Consider the following 20,623-nt stretch of genomic DNA (forward strand, 5'->3'; position numbering starts at 1 on the left):
AAGAATTAAAATTGTAATGCTTCGAACGTCAACTAATCAGCTGATCAGTTGACCAATTTAATTGTTGATCCGACTTGTTCATGTTGATACTCGCGTATTCTTAATTAAGTTGGTGGAAGTCCAAAAATAAATGAAATATTTGCCGAATTGTACCTGATACAATATTATTTATGGTAAGAATGCTGCTAGCAATGTTATGTTTTATCTATGGTAATATTTAACGAAGTTTAACAAACACGTAATTACAGGAAATCAGCTGATTATACAACAAGTCGTTGCATCACTTTCAGTGGCAATGACAATACACGAAAACATAACCTCTCTAAAAAGTTATCATTAGTGATTGTTAGTAATTAAATCCAGATTGATAGTAATTAAAAAACGGTCGTAGGTAAAGTAGTGTACGCAACTCCGTTAATAGTCTTTACGACACTCGTAGAAGTTTTTAAGGCACTCGCCAAGGCTCGTGCCTTAAATTTTCTACTCGTGTCGTAAAGACTCACTTAACGCAATCGTTGCGTAAACTACTATTAATTAAGGATCAGATATTGTTTTATTTTATGATCTTACCATAACCTATTTTGAAAATAATAGTAGTTTGAACCCTTAATTATTTCATGATGAAATGTAATAATGGTGTTGAAGAGGGGAAAGTCGTAGCTAAAAAAGTTTTTACTGCAAACAGATATTATTTTTTAATTTTACAAATGCATAATATAGGCACTTGTAAAAAAACCATGGAAGCAGTAAAGATTTCATGAAATAATACATTTCCCAGTGTGTAGAAAATATATGTGAACAAAAATTAGGAAAATAAATCAACTTTCTTTGCTAATATGCGTTTTCTCTTTAAACATCCTCGTCCAGAGGTTGGTTTAGCAGTCCTTTTAAACACACTTCACAAATATTTTACATTTGTCCCTGGCACATTGGTTTTTTTAAGGTTTTACTCTTAAATTTGGTCTTGGCGTCTTTTTACCAAGGCAGACGATGCACCGGGCCTTTTTACTGGGTGGCTAGATCAGTAGATTCTATGGTTGGACATTTCCATCCAATTGGTTTACAGATACTAAGATTTTTTTTTTCAAACTTTCAATATCAAAATTATAAATTATAAATTATAAAGTTATAAAGTTATTAATAATATTATGATAGTAAAACTGAGACACTACTACGCGTATGGGGGTACACTAGACCCGACCCCCCAATGAACTCAGTACTGTAACACAAGCACAAGGTAGGGGTATGCCAGACCCAGGGTGATGATAACAGGTCAATGACTTGGTCAAGAATAACAACTTTGCGGCCAGATGATATATCATATGCTATTTTAGGCAGCTACTATGCTCACCAGGGTTATCACCATAGGCCTACTTGTAAAATTATGACATACCATACATGGGGGTATGTCACCCCCGCACACGTGTTTAAGGGTTAATAGATGAGTGAACGAATCTATGTATGGTGTATAGCGGAGTCGGAGAAAAGTTGTCTGCTTGTCTGTGCGTTCGCATCAAAAACTCAAGAACCGTTGCACTTATAGTGTTCAAATTTTACACAATTAGTTATGACACCAGTGGAAAGGCACCATTAAAATTCTAGACGATTCTGCTCAGTAGTAATTATAAAACCCTAAAAATACATTTTTAAATTTGTCCCATAAGAGAAAAATTAGAGGATACCTTCTTATTATTTTTATTTGTTTACGTTTTGCGACCAACAATTTTGTCGTCTACTTAAGACAGAGAGAACGACTTTTCCTCTAAGCTCTTTCATTCATTGAGTAAAGGGTTTGACGTCTATGAATTTATAACATTATAATTTCACAACTTTCAGAATAGTAAATTGAACTTTACAAAATTAGTCAGCAGTTACAGTTTATGTTCAGTATAAAAATTCACCTTTACATTACAAATATTACAAATATTTGTTTATGTACAGTATATTTTAGTACTAAGCAGCTTTTTACTTAATTCAATTTAATGTTGGCATTGACTATTATATAGTCAAAGATGTTAATCTATTACTGTTGTATAGAGATAGTCAAAGCTAAAATGCTATGCGAAGGGAGGGAAACAGGTCCATAGGAAGTGGTGAAGGAAGTAGTCAAGGCGAGCAGTCCGGAGTGTGGGAACCCTTTGTGACAGTTAGATTACAATGCTTTTAAAAAAAATGTAACCAAACCATTTTGTTGGATGAAGGTTTCTCGATATGACGAACATTTTAAGTATACGGTTTGTGGGGGTGTGACTTGTAGTTTTCTCAAAAGTTAATGAGTACTTAGTTTGGGATTTATATATGGATGGATGCTGAATTTGTGAAACACACACTGAATGTTTACAGCTGATGCGTTAAGCAATTAAATTGAAATTGTATTATACCTAAAGCTACTGTATGTTAGCGTCGGCTGCTAGATTAAAGAAAAATTCAAACTTAATTTCTAAAAAACTAAAACCCTAAACTAAAATTATGGCTTTGCCATTCCCTAGTTCTCAAAACTATCTTTCTTTCAACACAAAAATCATAAAAATCTGTCAAATTAATTGTTTATTCAGAATCTTGAAATAAAAAAACCGTGTCTTGTTTTAATGAATATGATTATAATATTTAAAGAAGTATATATTTTTAAGAAGTATATTTAAGTTATATAAAGAAGTATTTCTTCTTTCTTTTCTCCTTTTTTTAAAGTACACAATATGTATAGTACCTATGTAAGATATTATGTTATGTGATGAAAATTCAGCTGATTCAGCTTTAGGGTTGTTTTCTCTTATTAGGATTTATTTATGATTTAAAATGGTTTTTTAATTATGATTTGTTTTTTACAAACATTATCTGCTGGATTATGGTATGTGAAACATTTTAAGAATTTTAAACATGCTTTGTGTAGACTAAATCATTTTAATTCTTTGGCATCTATGGTAAATACTAAACAAGTTTCTTTAACACAACAATATTTAGGAAGGTAATATTTACAATAGGTACTAATGATGCAATTTGAATTCTATAAATTATATTAGAGGTGCTAGTAAGCAATTCAGCCTATTGCCTGAAAAACCAGTAAAAAGTTAATATTATATCTTAATTTTTAAAAATTGCAGTATTTTTCATGTTAGCAATCACTGATACAAATTCCTTGGTGCTTATTAAAACATGTTTGTCCAAGCAATAAGCTTAATTTTGAACAAACTGTAGTTGATTTATGAGGTTCTAACCACTTATTACCCTCCGTTAATCGTGTATTTTGCATATAACATGGGAATGTCCAATTTTTATTATAGCCATCTTGTAAATCTTTGAAAAAAAAATTGTTTTGAAGTATCGTTGGGCTATTAAAGGTAACAGGGAAAATTAAAAAAAAACTGTAAATTTTAAAAATTCCCATATTATTCTTGTGGGGGAAAACTGTTGTAGTTTACTTGTTTATAGATAGGTATAATATGCTGATCAAATTTTGGCAAATTTATTTATTTTCCCATACTACATGTAACTCTCATATTGTATTAACGTTTGATCAAAAGACAATTTTTTTCTCCGTGGCAGCAAACCTCGTTAGATCTAATGTTATTTCGAAGGGGTCAGACAAATTGAAATTTGCTTAGTCTGCAGTTTTGCTGCAAGGGTGTATTTTTTATTTAGATATAAAGGATATTTTACCATCCATATTCTTCATTTCTACCAAGTTATTTTTTTTAGTTCTTAAATCAAAAACAGCAGAGTTGTTTTTCTATCTTTTATCCACAATAACCAAGGTTTGATCAGAATAAGAAGTTTATTGGTGAAATCATCTCAGAGAAGATGATATTTAAATAGATTAAATTAGTTAACAAGATCAAAGGATTTAACAATTGTTGACGTGTTGAAGTACAAGTGTTAAAGTTAATGTATGTTCAAGTTTGTTATTTGTGTCAACTCAATATTGTAAGCTACCCAGGTTTGTCCAGAAACAATTTTCATAAACTGTTTATTCTAAAAATAAATATAAATATATTTTTTGGAACAACACTCTTTTACCGAAACAGGAATCAAGTGACAAAGTATCAGAAAAGGTGGGAAAACTTGCTGAATCAATGAAAGGTTTAAAAGAAGCAGTGAAGCAGCAGGAAATTCAGCTTTCAAAAAATATTGCAATCAATGCAAATGAAGGTGATGGACACATAAAGTCAATACCTCACACGATTGGCAAAGAACTTGATAATAATTTGACTGAACGCTTTCCTTCGAATCTGGAACATCTTTTGCACAAAGTTGGTTAGTATGTATTTTAATGTTAATTTCAATAATTGTTGTTATATTCTATAGTCATAGCAAAAAATAGTAATACATAAGCAATACACAAAATAAAGAGGAGGTAAATACTGTATAATTCAAAGTAACCTCAACAAATAATAAGTTCTGTTGTAAAGATTGTGTTATAGAAAGGTTTTGATCAATCGCCATAAGCAGCCTGTGCCTATTGCCACTTGTCATTAGGTAGGGAAAACTTAAAACATGATTGCATTATTCTCAATTGATGACAAATGTTCAGTTTTCTTTTGGATAATAATCTTCTTTACAAAGAACATATATTTTGTCACTATTCAAATATGTTACTTTTCACCTTCTTTATTATCAATTTTGTAAGTAGTTGTATTCATGTAAAATGTTTCTCCAAATATACTAAACAAATAGGTTTATGCTATATTATTGTAAATACCAGCTTTGGACAGCCCATAAATATGTTTGAAGCATTTTACAGTAAAATTGTCTGTGAGGGAGGGGAGCATTTTCTCTGACAGTACCGGGTATAGTTAGCTTCCTTGAAAGAATTTCCTCCAGGCACTCCTGGATATTTGGGACGTTAATTTTACCTCCAAGTGCTGCAGTTTTATTTGAGCTAATTATTTACTTGCACAGCATTTAGCTATCAAACTTGAGGCCTGAGGGTCCATAAAGGATGTAATATCAGCTCTTAGGAGGTTCAACGAACTCTTTACAAGAGCTACATAGAGCAAAAGGGGTTTAAAAATACAAAAAAAAATTATAAGCCTCTTTCTTTATTCAAACTGTTTTAAAGACTAATTTGAACACAAGATTGTTGAAATGGAAATCACATTGGGTGGTTTTAGTCAATGTATCTCCACAAAAGATGGCAAGGAAAAAAGAGCTAGGGTGCGCCAGAACCTATGGTAACCGCAGCACAGCTGAGGGTCTATATTTAGTTCTTTTTGTCTATGATTCAACACCAAACAAACACAAGTGTAAATAGTATTGTTTTTTAATGCCAAACAAATTTGCTGGCAAATAAAAGCATATCAACAATATTTTGCAAAATTATTCAATAGGAGGACTTTCAAATATATAACATTTAAAATTTGTATATTGTGGTTCATATAGAGAGTGATACTTCTCAATTATCTCACTGGAGTTGGAGCATTGGGTCAATCAACTCGAGCGTTGATGATTTGAAATTTGTGTTGAAGAATCAAGATCAACAAGTCATAACACTGATAAGAGAAAATGAAGATCTTAGAAATGAACTGAAAAATAAAAATAAGGAAATTAAGAAACAAAAATGTAAGTATTTAGATTTACGACACCTTCCTTTAGCTTTCGTGTGTTTTAAAAAACATGTTGAATTATTTTAGCAGTTGGAATCCATTTTTAAATTTGAATTGATAGCTAAAAAATTATGTGTATTTCTTTGGACAAAGTGAAATCCCCAAAAAACTTGATGTGCAGTTTAGCAAAAGCCTAAAGAGAGTGCAAGCGCAGATATGCTAGTTGTGGCATCGTGCCTCTGTGTGCACCCAACTATGGGTGGGGAATCAGCCCCCACTGGTATACTTTGTTTTAGAGTTTTGGTAACTTGTAACCAAATATTTACTTAATAAAATATAGGAACCTGATTGAAGAAAAGCCAGCTTTAGTATGATATTTAAAGTCTCACTAATTTTAAGTACATTTGTCACAAGCCAATATTTTTCCTCAGAAGTTGTGCCTTTCCAGAACTGCCGCCTTGGAGCAACTTGGCTACGCCACTGAGAATCTAAAAAATCAACCAGCACTATTGATTTATTTTTTAATGTACAATGAGCTTATGAATGGTCCACTATTAAAAGACTACTACAGTACCAACGTAGTGTACTATGTTATAATTATGCGGAATTACTGCTTTTTTTAAACCCCTTATGCTGCAGTTTTGCTGAGAGCGGAGAGAGAAGCGTTCGAGCAATATAAGAAGGACACATTAAATGTAATAAAAAAACAAGATAACTTGAATGAAGAAGAAGATATTCAACCAGAAAAATCTTCTAAAGAGGTAAAATGGCTAGCAATGCAATTAAGAAAGGACTACGTACTCAGACCTGTATTTTTTCTTTGCTAGGAAGGATAGATTGTCCTATAAGTGCTGCATTGCTTAGGCTTGTACAGACAGCTCAACATATAGTAGCATAGGCCAGGATCAACGCTTCTAATAATTGAGTTCAACATTTTAAAGTAGGTTATATTTGTTATTTAACAAGCAACTAAAAGGATAAGTATCTGAGAATTGCATGAATATACTAGTTGTAAGCTGTTACCGCACAGCCACTTTTTTCCAAGGACGCTTTAGGCATGAGCCCGGGATTGTTTTTCCCATTACTTCAGTTTATACTGCAGCATTATCACTTAGATGAAATCCATTGGTGATTTGGCGGGAGTAAAACTCGGGACCTCAGGGACTTCCCACGCTCTACCTCTAGACCAGCTCGCTCCCCAATACAGCTACTGGGTCAACATAAAATGTAAATATATGTTTCAATATTGTTGGTTTAGCCTAATTTACTTTAAATCCATGAATTCTATCAATTTTTACAGCTTATGAAATTGAAATCCGAATTGGCACACTACAGCCAAATGTATATTGAGCAACGACACACCATGAGCCGATTGTCCAAAATTATAACCACTTTAAGAGATGACAGTTCAAGGCTGAAAGATAAACTGGTCCAACAAGAAAAACAGTACAATAAGGTAAACCGATACAGTTTGGAGTAAAACGGATTATGTAGTTTCACATGTGTAGTACTCCGACTCTGTATAGGTATTAGTTGGCGGACACTTTTGTTCTTGTTGTCATCTGTCATGCACACTATTTCAGTAGCTATTGTGGTTTGAACCTACAAGATCTATGCTATGTAGTGTATACGTTTTTCCGATACAATAACAAGCCAGGGAATATGACACAATTAATTAAAGAGCTTTTTGCCTTTGCCTTTTCTAGGAGCATGCTACATTAGTTATGTCAGATTGTAGTTTGAGATGAATTCTATAAATAGTATTGCGTTTTCATACATAATGTTGGCTTGGGAATCAAAATAATCAGATAGCAAAAACACAGAAACTTTGTGTCGCCAAATGCTTCGGGAGCAACTGGCTCAAGCATGTCTTATTGCTCAACCAAGTCTGCTGCTCATACAAACTCTATATTCCTGTTATTCTCACTGATCATCGTGGTTTGTGTTTCTTAGTTGTAAGAGTGCTGCAGCTTTTCTTTAACATTTTTGACCCACAAGTCAATTGTGTGTTTCCACTAAGAAGAGAATTGTTGTGTGGAATAAAAGCTGTCAGTCAAAAATTTCCTTGCGTCGTAATGACTGACGTTTTGAAAATACGCGTTCACTGCATAACCTTAATGTTGTCCGCTCTAAACCATGATGGCCACTGAAATGGTATGCGTGAATGATGACAAAAAGATCAAAAGTGTCCTAATACCACAGCGTAAACAGTGGGAGTCCTATGGGAGGGAAACTGCTTAATCCGTTTTCCCCACCCTGTACTTCTTATAATAGCCATTCAATATTTTGAATAATATTGAATAAGCATAAAAGAATTAGAAACAAAGCGTGATAGCAGCTTTAAAACTATGAAGTTTTTATCTATTTTTGACAAAAAAAAAGCAGGTGAAAAAATTGTTGACTTAGGGCAATGAAGTAGATATGAATCTGCAGTAAATGGAATAACTGGAACTAGTTTATCTTTTATTTCTAGGTAAAATTAATTTGAAACGACTTGAGCCTCTCATATTGAAGCAATAAAATGTCATAACAAGAGTATAAAGTGAGTCATTATAACATATACAGTAACTGGTTTTTACAGCCGCATATTATGTAGGAGGCTCTAGCTGAACCAATTAAGTTTTAGTTTTATTTTTGTACTGGGGACAACTATAAAGAGAGAACAGATTGTCTACTTCATAAGGTGTAGCTTTAGTCAAAGCTAAAATTTCTATAAGTGAAAGCCAATACACTTTTTGAAACAACTGAGCTTAGAACTCATTATTTGCCAGAACACATTTTTATTTACCTTTGTCGTGCCAGCAATTACATAAATTTGGAGACAGTTTCTTAGGGACTGAATCATTTTAAAGACATGATTAAGCACAAAAATTTACGGTTTTATAATAGAGAATTTGTAAAAAATAATATCATAATTTTGATTTTAGTGGGCATTTAATGGTGACCTGATTGAACTTTATGTTATTACTTACAAAATCACTATTCCTAATCTTGTAAAGAAATCATTTAATTTAACAATAAATCATTTTAAGAAAAAGAAACAAATAGTAATATAGGAAGCCAGCCCCTTTGTTTGGAATATTAGCTAATATTCTCAGAATCTCATCTTCCCTTGATATTCCTATAACAATACTTAACACTCTTAAACACTTCAAAAAAAGTTTCGATGTCAAGGAAATTAAATCCAAGTTGTATTTATTGTTTTTATTGTCTTCTTTCAGTTCATTTTAGAAATGGCTCAGCGGTTTAAAGTCAGTAGGACAGAATTCCAGGTAGTCGTTTCAAAGCTTCAAACTTCGCCAATTCCACCGACAAATCTTGCTGTTTGTAAGGTAAGTCTTGCAATACAAAGTTTTCAAATCAAATCATATTTCTAAAACCTTACAATTCAACGTTTTAAAACTTAAATATTTTTTGAGTATTTTTTTGTCTTTGACTAAGATCCAAACTATTACTGCTGCAGCTGTAGTTAGTTATTGTTACATGTTACTAACGTTAGTTGCACAATATAACAATATAGTACAATATATGTCTTAGCGTAGTTTCATTGGTACACAAAGATGGTTTTATGACATAGCTGTGTGGATATATCTTATCCAGCAAAGAAGAGGTTGTGAATTTTATCTTTTGACTAAAGTGAGCACCTTTTTGACGGTTCAAATCTGGGCCCTACCGGCAAAAGCCATCTCGGGCCCCTGGGCTGAGCCCCTGTTCCCGGGCCCCCTATTTTCCTGATTTAGTATCCAGCCGCCTCCGTGCCATTTTTATACAAATAACAATCCATATCTAATTGATCTTAAGAGCAACACAACATAACAATCCTTGATAGTTTGACTAATTCTCGTGCTCACAGTTGCAACTTAGTCAAGAATTGAATTAAAGTAAAAAATTACTTGATGAACTTGAAAACCATACTAAAATTTTTGACTATAGCAGATTACATGTACAGAAAATATTTTACACTTGACCGCGGCTTTGGCCCCCCCTGCCCCACCCTCTAGCTGGCCGTTGGGCCCAGTGTCCTTTATCATCGGGCTTATACTCGTAAGTGCCTATGGACAAAGAACCAGCTGATCTTAGTGACAAAGCTATTCTGTAGTTCTATTATGTTCACCCTGGTGCCGTATAAATATAGCCCAAATGAAAAAATTATATTCATAAAACGCAAGATCTTTGGAATATCAAATAATAATGGATATTTTTTCATAACTTGTTTAGACCAGATTGTTGTTGTAAAACTTAAGTATATCAAAAATTATTTGTGTGTAAGGACCAATACAATTTTGTATGTAGAAAATTCACAAGGGCTGCTAAGCAAGGGGGCTAGCGTTTTACTAAAACTTAACGTTATATAGGCTTCATGGAGTATTAACTTTCAGATAGCTGACCGTAATGCCCGCTTAGCTTACGACAACTGTATGCTAAAACTGGAATTAAATGGCCTTAAAGAAAAATATTTTCATCAGAAAGCCGATAAAAACAAACTAAAGTGTTTAGCCACAAGGTCTGATTTTTGCCATTATAAACAAGAAAAAGAAAAGGGCAAGTTAGAAAATTATCAAGAAAGTGATTTAAACTATGCTAATCAATTAAAATCATCCAGAAGTGAACTGAGTGGCTTAACAAACAATATCAAATTGAACTTAAAATGTGCAGTAAAAACATCTGTTACAAGTCTCATTGAAAGGAACTCTGGGAATATTCCAAAATGTCAACAGGTCTCGAACAACTTAGACAGAAGCTCGGAGAGTTTTGAAGTAATGAGAACAGAATCCGCTCCACTATTGAGGACTAGCTACAAAGATATGTGATGAGCTATGGAATGAGATGAAAACAAAGAACAATAGTAAATCAGATTTATTGTCTTCTCACATAGATAATGAAATTACATGGATGGATAGTAACATTCATATGTTTAGAGTTTACAAAATATACAATTACATTGAATGAAGCTTCCTATTGATTGATAAATTTCAAAAGAAATTTTGACTGAAAATGAGCGTATTACAACTGTGCTAAGTTGGGGCTAAATTAAATTCTAAAAACGTGTTTTGAACTAGTATATATTTGTAGACATCAAAATATTACGAGGCTATAATAGTAAAAATGTAATGAAAAGTTTCTGAAGGAGAGGTGTGTGTCGACATCGATACATTTTAGTGTGTGCAAAAAGTATAAAATTCAGTGCAAAAATTGTAAATAAAGGTTTAAATGATAATAAAGGTGGTAAATTATTATAAGCTACACTAACATTATTTACATAGTTACACAATATGATGGATTTGTGAGTTGAATACATTGTAGGAACAGTAATTGAAAAAGTAAATATTTTGATTTTTATACAATAGAAAACTCTGCTAACTCTCTGACTTTATATACATACAAACAAAAGCACTTCTAATGATTAAAATAAAAAATCAACAGTGTCAGAAAATTCAAACTACTTTGCACATTGGTAAACATTTGAGAATTGAAAATTTATTTTTTTTATTTCAAAAATCTTAAATCTAGCTTAAACTTGAATTCTATTCATAAAATATACTCAACCTAACATTTTTTTTCATAAATTTATCAATTTATGATCAATTTGTATTCTCTTGGAATGAAAAATACATATATTTTTAAAAGTTTGTTAAACAGTTTTTAGCTTCGGTTGAAAAAACATGTTAAAAAGTATTGGTGGAACCCTTTAATTTAATATCCATTCATTACCAAGAAGATATATTTTTTTCTTGGCTTGGTAAATCTATTTATAGTAAAACATAAATTTATCTGGCTGTGTCCATGCCAGCGCCATTTTGAAAAGAATGTTAAATTATATCGAGGGAAGCAGTTGACATGTGTTGCCTAGTTAGAGTTCGTACTTCGGTGCGGGAGGGACAGGTTCCATCAATTCCCGACACATCCACAAACTATTTATTGGGTTTGGATCGCCTTCCCTTAAAAACGTTTGACTTTACTTCATTACAAAAATGTCCTCCAAGCAAAGCACTAATCATATCCCACAATCATGTTAAATCATGCCTTTCAATGGATATGCTTAAAGGCATTAATATTTTTTTATCAGTTTTGATATAAATCATCGTAAAAAATAAAATTTATTCTTGTGTCTGTTCCCCAATCAAAATAAAATATCTGAACAAAGAATAGAAACAAGTGCTGATTCTACAGTATACATGAAAGCTGATAATAGCACCTCTATCAAAGATAGAGCTTACAACGATATGAGGTCAGACTGGTAAACTACCGATAAATTTGACACACATAAGCAGTTTTCTAATACAATTTTCATTTTGACTTAAAACAGTTTGCAATATTAAAAATATAAAGTAGCATTATGTGATTAATATGCTTCAAAATTCATACTAAATCACACCTAAAAATATAAGTGCGTACCTTAAAACTAGTCCTACTTTAAAATTATTGTCATTTAATCTCACCAATCGTTACATCAATGACATAAAAGCCAAAGATAGAATTTGATCTTCATTTGGTCCAGTGAGCTGAAAACATCCGAATCGCAAACCCTTACCTACATCCGTCTAACGTGTGTCTGATTCTTATTCCTTTTAAAAAACCAAACACAATTGTTGGAATCGACCAAAAAACCAGCAAATATCAACCTAATCAGTAGATTGGTCAAAGACGTTAGACCATGTTAAGAAAATGGAGGATTTTTACTCCCAGTAACAATTATTCACAGGGTTAACAAGCATAACAGTTTTTCGGACCAAATGAAGTCAGGCTCTTGAGTCATGACACATTATTATCTTATATACTGACAGATACACCTAAACAAGCGATCTGATCTTGGAGCAACTGAAAACATCTCAGAAGGCACTCAACTCATGTTACTTGGAGCTCGTCCCCGCAATCATAAGTTCAAAGAAAACTGTATGACTGCACATAACCTTTGTTGATATTACCTATGAAAGTTTCACGTCTCAATGTGAAACATATCCTAAATGTATGATTATGTGCTATGAGGTTGATAAAGACAGACTTTGAATAGATAGATAAACATACTTACAAATTTACAATGTAAAGTTAATCCATTTACTGTCCAAACTATACTGATTTGATAAAGTTTTATAAAACGATATACAACTTATTTGAAATGAATCGTGTATGTATAATATGATCTTAGTCTATAAATATATTCTTATATTGTAAAAAATTCTCACTAATTTGTCAAGGTCATACATTTTAGGCCTCACATTGTTATTCAAATTTAATATTTAACTTACAAAGTATTATTGTCATAATAAATCTAAGTTGTGTAAGATATGAAATTGATTTGTAAATAGGTATTGGTTTGTCTTTTACTACTAAATATATATTATTACAATCACAATTTCTCACTATTCGTCTCGTACATGTACAAGTTTTTAGATAATAACAATTACTGACACCTCTCTTACTTATATTTAAGTTGGGCGTAGATATTACAGTACATAATTTAAACTCAATGTATACCAAGATATGCTTCATATATAGAATTTAAGAAGCTTTACTGTCCCAACATCATGAAATCTCATTTTAACTACTTTGTACCTTACCTATTACCTTACACTAAATAAATGTTCATGTACAACTACAATCTACACAAGTTAAAATAATTTTGGATTCAGCGCAAAAATTGAATTGAGTACTCTTCTACAAATCCTTAACTGAAAAATACACTTATATCCAAACATCATTCCAGGTAAAAAATATTCTTAGCACACACTGTCTTTATTTTTTGCTTGAAAAATATGATCTTACAAAATTTAAAAATCTTGGGATCTATAAATAGTTTTGTTAAATTTAATTGAGCAGATATTTTATGTACTTTAATTGCAACAGCTCCTGGTTACATAAGGAATACTTGAAGTTCATACTTTAAAATTGCCATGCTATGTTCAGTGGAAATAGCTCCTTTCATCATCCTATTTTCTCATTTAAGTGCCTTTAAGATTTCAAATGCTGTAAACATAGAAAATTGCCTCCATTTAAAATTTGATATTAATATTGTAGACTATATTGTAACTAGTTTATTTATCAACTTATTTTTCAATTAAAGTGAATCTATTAAAAGTTATTTTATAAGACATTTGGATTTTAAAGTGCTTTAAATTTGACACATTGCAAAAAAAGTTTCCATTGAACTATATCTTTTCATAGGATTTGATTTTAAAAGCTTAAAGGCCACGGTTTAAAATGTTTAGTTGGAGACTCGCTACATTTTTTCCTGAGACCGGTCTCTTGAACTTTAAAATACTGTACATGCTGAGTAAATATCATTCATGGTATTGCAGTTGTATAGATCCGTCCTAAAATTTTGCACTTTACTTACTGGACACCCTGTATAGGCTGGTTCATGCTTTAGCAAACTGTTCCACTGGTCTGATGATACTTTGATAAATTTGTCTATATAACCTATACCATCAGGGAAGGTTTCTGTTTTATTTCCACACCTAAAATCTCTTTACGACTCTGCAAAACTCTCCTGTTACATTATGAGAATAGTTATTTTTTTTATTAGTTTTCTAGAAAACCGTAAAGTCCCAATATAATTAATTTATTTCTTTGTTTGAATTTGTTGTCAAATAGTTGTTTACACTGTCACACGGGTCATTAGTAAAAATTAATAAAATTGAATATTTTGTAAACATTTTGATAAGATTCCATGATGGCGTATTTGATAATAGGAGATATGCATTATTATTCAATATTGTAATGAATTATTTACATGTACTAGCTGATTTTATACTACTGGCAAAACCTAAGACAAAAACGTTACATATATAATTTTATAAAATATGGTAAGGGAGAGCACATATTGTGTTATAAATTACATTGACTCGCTTGTTCTTCATTGGTAAACTAACTTTTATCATTATTTATTGTTACATTTTGTAATTCCAGGATGAATGATTTACTAAAATGTTGCATTATTAGTAATCAAATGGGAGTTAACAAACATTTTTCTGCTAGGTTTCGACTAAGAGAGCCAATGTCAATAAAACACACAAAATGAAATTATTCCAAATTTGTTATACTTTTTATGGATACGAAAACAGTTTGACATTTAAACCTAAGAAAAGCTAAGTATGTGACTTGAAATAGTCAACATTTAATGTTTTTGACTAACTCAAAAACTTATTAAATGGTTGTCGTTTTTAAAATTGAATATTCATGGAACTGCCAATAAAAACCTAAATCAGAGGGATTTGAAACTTGAGCTTTTTTTAAAGTTGTTTGTTTGCTTGCTTGCTTGTTAAATTACCTCGTCTCACAATTCTATTCTACTGGGATGGTTTGTTTATAGTTTGAGCAAGATCCTATTTGTAGACATTTATGAGTTTTTAGACCAATTACCTATATAAAATGATTGATAGGATTCAAATACTGACGCAATTTTTGCACTCAATCCAAATGCATACAACTGAGTCAATATGTAGTTCTAATTTTTAATAGATTAACATTACATTCAATAAGCACCAGATTTGACAAAGAAATCTGAAGAAATTTACTAGATGAATGTTATTCTGAGAAGATGTCGTTTAACAGCACAAGTAAAAAAAGAATACGGTACTATGATTTATTATTCAAATAAAACAATTTAAATCTCTAACAATGATCAACAGTTGTATCTATTAAAAATATAATATATCAACAAACAGTCATACGTTATTGTCAGAGTTGTGTGGTTTTGTGAGCTTATCACAAAGTTATTGTCATTTGTTATCTTACCTTATACTTAATTAATTTAGGACCTAAAGTTGTGCTTAACTTCTCGGTTGGAATAAAAATGTTTGCAAATGTTTTACTCCAACATTACACTATGTACAACAGACTCATATAAATCTATTAGAAGATTTTAAGGCAGAGTGTAAAATTGACATACAGTTTTAATTGTATTTTGGAAATGTGATTAGCATGAAATTCTAACAATTAGTTCTTCTGCAGAGATGTTTTTGTAGGATTCATTTGATATTTAAAAAATTAAAACTATAATAACCACAGGAACATTGAAAAAATGTGTACAAATTAATATCGAACTTATGTAAACTTGTTGAACAAGAGTCTTTTAAATAATCAACCACAGTAAAAATAATGTCTTGCGTCAAATTTTAATATTATTGGTGTGTTTCTATAATTCTTCATTTATTGTCAAATTATATGTAAAAATCTACTTACCTAGGTATTCCAGAAGGTGTCAAACGTAGTCATTTTCCAATGACTATGACTATTGAAAATGGCTACTTTTGATACGTTCTGGCATACCTAGGTAAGTAGATGTTCACATATAATTGATTAAAGGTGTCAAGGCTGTTCAATTTCAAATTATTATCAACGTGAAGATACTTTAATAGATAGAATTATTTATTTATGTACGCTGTAGTTAGCTTAAACACAAAGAGCATAGAGTAGATGAATGTAAATAATTTTGTAAAAAAATAAACTATAGTAATATGGAACAAGAGTTCATACCAAACCCAAAAGTTTTAATGTTTTGCATGTAAGATACTTTACTCACATACTCATGTGTTGTCCTTAAAAATTCACAACAACAATACACATTGCAATAAATCTAAGAACCTAACTGTACTTCACCAATGTCATACGTCTTGATTCTAACACAACATTGGTTTAAAATAATCAAATCAAACATAAAATATGTACCTAACATAGTCGTATTGAATATTTCAAGAAAGTGTTTCCTATGAATTACAGAATCACTGAATTAATTGGATAGACAGTTATTAGTTTCATAAACATGAGTAATTGCAAGGTGTAATGGTAGGTCGACGTATAAGTATATTTTAACTTTTAACAGAATTTACTTAAAGTAATAGTCAAATCAGTACATCTTTGGGACCATGTAATCTATATTAATCCTCAGCAATTATATTATGCTGTTGTGTCCTTCTTGACTTTTGAAACTGGATCAACATCCAGCTTAATGTTTGATAAAGTCATCTTAATGTTCGTAAAAATTAATAAATACCATCTCAACGTATTCAACTCTGCATTCGAAATAGTATTTTTAAGTTTTCTGTGGAAAATTATCACAATAATCAGTTGTATCGTAATGATATTTCAAAGTGTCAATATATTTTCACATCATAAAAAATAATTAGAATTAGTAGTAACTTAATTCTGTTCAATTCAAATCCCTTCTCCTGCTTTATATAATAGGATAAACCTACTGATGATATCTAAACATTTAAGTTATTATGATAGACTCCTGCGTACTTATCGTAATCACCTCTGTTATTTCAATAAATTGACTTGTGCATCGTTAAAACCTATATAACTATAAACACTCTGCCTTAAAATGATCATATCAAGTTTGAGAATGACATGACAACTGGTGAAGAGAAATATTTACAAATATTCATTAAATACAAACACCAACAACGCCACTTCCTTTACACTAAGTTTCACTCTGATATGTTTTGCACCGATATTCTCTCATTGTTGCTCACCTCATTTAGGTCTCCTAACTGCTCCGTTATCCATCAAAACAAGTTTTTTTTTATGTGCTTACAATGCCTGAATCGTATTTGAAAATTGTCAAGAAACAACCTCATAAAAAAGGTTATTAGAAATTGAAACTATTGTTGAATTTAGTTTGTTTTGCACTTGCGTTGAACCATCGAAAATAAGTAAATTATTGTTTTGAACTGTGGTTTATTAAACCCCATCTACTCAAATCAGAATTTCATACATGCTTGAATGTATCTGAATTTTACTAAATCCACAACAAATGTTGGGTAAGATACACTACAATGACTTTGGCATTTTGTCCCAAAGATAAGCAAGTCGTAGCCAGTTCTAGAATAAAAAAGAACTGTAACTGAGCCACCAAGAAGTTATTGTAAAAAATTGTTTTAGGGTTTTTTTTACAAACCAGATTATTAGTCATACCTAACTGAAAAGTCACCTTATTGTAAATTAAAGTATCTTTTATTTCTTTATCAACAATAATTAATAATTATAGGTAGAAAACTGAAAGAGGAAATATAAGTGTTATGGCTTTACACTCTCTGTCTATTAAGCTTTTTTCTCTTTGAGTAAGAAAACTGGCTACAACTGGTAGAAACAGATGGAATGCCACATTACAATAATTTTACAAACCGTAAGACCACTAAATTCTTATAAAAACCAAACCAATTTTATATTGCAATTTTTTCTCTCAATAATGTCAATTATTGGACCAACCCAACAACTTTTGTAAACTGGGGAAGGCCATTGTGTGGTATACTTGGATTTGGAATAAATTCAAGTATTAATACTGTTGTTGATGGATTACGGGCAGTATAATGATATTTGAGATTCATCTGTAGAACAATGTCCTGGAGGTAGAGAACAGGGCGAGAGAGGGCAGGAGCACGGTGAGGGGAGAGAGGGGGGAGGTAGCGACGGCTGTGCCATTACGAGAGGCAATGTAGCCTGCGTCTACAACATGGATCTTCCAGCCAAGGTTCTGATGAGTGTAACACTGCGGCAACAATAAAAACATATCATATTTTGAAAACAAACAGCTTGTAGTAACTGTCAGAAAAGTATGTACACTTCTTCAATTATTTCGTATATCAAAAGCAACAACAATTTGAGAAATGAAATTTATGATCCAAATGCAAGAGTGGTACTGTTTCAAAAGACACACTCATGATATATACATAATAGATAAAATATCTGTTAATATGATAAATAGTACGATGCCACTTCTTTAATTAATATGCTAAGACTACACTACCGAGACCCGGTTTGCATTTGATGTGCTATGGGCCCAAGAGACATTTGCGTCCCCCTACCCCATTCCTTGTGGGGGAATTTTTCTCTTTCTTGCGACACGTAACAAACCTAAAACCTCTTATGCCCATGGGCCTATTTACTAAAAGTAGCCCTGTATAAAACTCTTAATAATACATTATTGTCATGTTTTGACCCTCAAGATCATGTTAGTGCTTTGTGTTGACAATTTGACCTCGTCAGCCGTTTTTGGAGAAGTAAAGACACTACCATTGTAAACTGGAGTATAATTGTAGTAGTTACTGCTCTGCAGATAGCCAAAGAGAGAAAAACAATAGCCATAAAAATCATAATTTTGTTGTAAAATGTGATTCTGAAATCCTTACACCTACAGAGTTTAATCTTTTTTTAAGATTTAGGATACCCGAGTAATAAGTAGTTTTTTTTTTTGAAATTTTCCCATTTAATTTATGATTATATAAAGGTAGGTCAATATACATTTAAATAAATCTCTTGTGGAATTTGCCCTGGAGACATTATGCTTGTATAATCTAGTCTGCCACATGACTACTTTGCTATCGAATCTTCCTTAGAAACACATATTGTCTGACTGTACCTGATAGTATAGCAAGTTTGGAGTCTCCTCAGCCACTGTCCAGTTGAGGTAGGCAGGGTCTCCATCATCACACATCAGTCGCAGGGTTTGGAAAAACTCTGCAAATGTTGGAGTTTCCAATGACTTGTCAACAGTCTTGTGTGCCCATTCACAGTAACGGCCAGCTGAAACGAATGGGAGAGGATGAACCCAATGAAAAGGAGTAATCAAAATCAAAAACAGTTTTTACCTAGAGCTAGTATTTAGTAACATATGCAGGATTGAAATGAATGAAAAAAGCTTAGTTAAATGAACAGCAATCATACAATCTATTACCATTGACTTTTTTATACTTAAGTAGGCATCCCATCTATGAACCAGCTGTCACCAATATTTTGTAATTAAAAAAGTATGTATTTATTGAGCCAAGTCATAGATTGTGCTTAGTGTCTAAAATTCAATTTTCTTCCTTACCATTTGTTACCGAGATTGTTGATGGGACATAACAGGTGCCACAGCTCCTATTAGCTTGACTTGGTTTAAAAACCTACATAATCATCAGAACACAGTGAATTACATAAGCGCAATCTGTCGGTGGCTCACTTCAGCTACATTCATTTTGATTTAAACGCAGCTGACAGCTTTAACATGGGGATGCAATGTCTAGATATATTGACAGTCAATGTTTTTACCTTCTTGTTAACTACTCATTCTACTCCAACTGTTTAAACTGGAAATCCTTATTTTTTGACTAGTTTTTTTATATATATTTTTTTTTATTTACCAGCTGTAGGGTAAGGATAACCCTCAGAATCATATCTGACTCCGGCAAATATCCTTTGACGCCGCTGCTCCTCTTCAGTTTTCTGTCCAAAGCCTCCTTCACTGCTGTCGGTGATGTAGAACGGGTGATAGCGAGCAGGATTTGTGGCATCATTGCCTGCATTCAAACAATACGTTTACTCAAAGCTGCTAGATTTATGATCAAGATTCACTTAAGGTTAAACATATTTTTTTTAAGTTGCAGAAGTACCAGAGTGTTATTTTAATGCGAGTAAAGTAATTATACAAAATAGCCTAGACAAAATACTTCTTCTAGAACCAAAATAACAAGCAGAATATACTCTCCTTCTTTCCTGTTGGGTGTTACAGGATCCATCACGTTGTTTGTCAACAGCCTACAAAGGTTCAAAAGAAAGACATGATTTAAACAATTTCAGCTCTATTGGGCTGATATTGAGTGCAAGGTTTAACATACCATAACCAAAAATCCACTTACAACTATCTATTACCAGTTTTCTTTACAACAAATGTTGAATTATACACTTGGCATGAGCTGCACCTGAGAGTCAAGATACAACCTATGGGGGATTTTACAAGTAGGAATACAATAATTAAATCACTGAATAAACCTTTAAGTTAAAAGGGCAAAAAAAGAAAATAATCAAAAAAAGTCATCTATATATTAATAGAAAAGCATATGTTTCTTTAAAACCCTTTATTCTCAGATCTTGTGCATCGCGGGGAAAATCTACACATAATGTTAGAAAGACATTTATATTTGCATGTAGATGTGCAGAATCCCTTTATAAATTAAAATATGCTCAAAAATAAGCACAAAAAATTAATTTAAAATAAAAATTAAATAACATGGGCCTTATGGGTTGCCATGCTGGTGACAAAATAACAACGAAATATAAACAGAAAATCAAAACAAATGTAAGAAACTCCAATCACATGTTTT

At 31.9% G+C, this 20,623-nt stretch overlaps 2 protein-coding genes across 5 annotated transcripts in view; one reads left to right on the top strand and one right to left on the bottom strand.

The window, feature by feature from the left end:
* The first annotated feature begins 36 nt into the window (after positions 1-36).
* LOC128989120 (uncharacterized) lies at positions 37-10,487 on the top strand. Of its 3 annotated transcripts, none has more exons than XM_054410989.1 (7): positions 37-173; positions 4,023-4,251; positions 5,377-5,556; positions 6,180-6,301; positions 6,841-6,996; positions 8,762-8,872; positions 9,920-10,487. In XM_054410989.1, the coding sequence occupies exons 1-7, from the start codon at positions 171-173 to the stop codon at positions 10,349-10,351; spliced, it is 1,233 nt and encodes a 410-aa protein (XP_054266964.1). In that variant the 5' UTR covers positions 37-170; the 3' UTR covers positions 10,352-10,487. The 3 variants fall into 3 exon arrangements, with proteins under 3 accessions (XP_054266964.1, XP_054266971.1, XP_054266978.1); XM_054410996.1 differs by lacking the exon at positions 37-173 and adding an exon at positions 2,766-2,848; XM_054411003.1 differs by lacking the exon at positions 37-173 and adding an exon at positions 2,865-2,965.
* Positions 10,488-11,622: 1,135 nt separating this feature from the next.
* Positions 11,623-20,623, bottom strand: part of LOC128989108 (protein Skeletor, isoforms B/C) — a 94,115-nt gene continuing 85,114 nt past the window's right edge. For both annotated transcript variants that reach the window (XM_054410982.1, XM_054410975.1), the window contains 3 exons: positions 19,664-19,819; positions 18,901-19,064; positions 11,623-18,030 (listed from right to left, as the gene is read on the bottom strand). In XM_054410982.1, the coding sequence (XP_054266957.1) occupies positions 17,866-18,030; positions 18,901-19,064; positions 19,664-19,819 (485 nt within the window). In that variant the 3' untranslated portion in view covers positions 11,623-17,865. The remainder of the gene's footprint in view (positions 18,031-18,900; positions 19,065-19,663; positions 19,820-20,623) is intronic.

Source organism: Macrosteles quadrilineatus, unplaced genomic scaffold (genome assembly GCF_028750875.1).
Source record: "Macrosteles quadrilineatus isolate MER2022 unplaced genomic scaffold, UCM_ALF_1.0 Scaffold_1__1_contigs__length_201487025, whole genome shotgun sequence".
NCBI lineage: Eukaryota > Metazoa > Arthropoda > Insecta > Hemiptera > Cicadellidae > Macrosteles > Macrosteles quadrilineatus.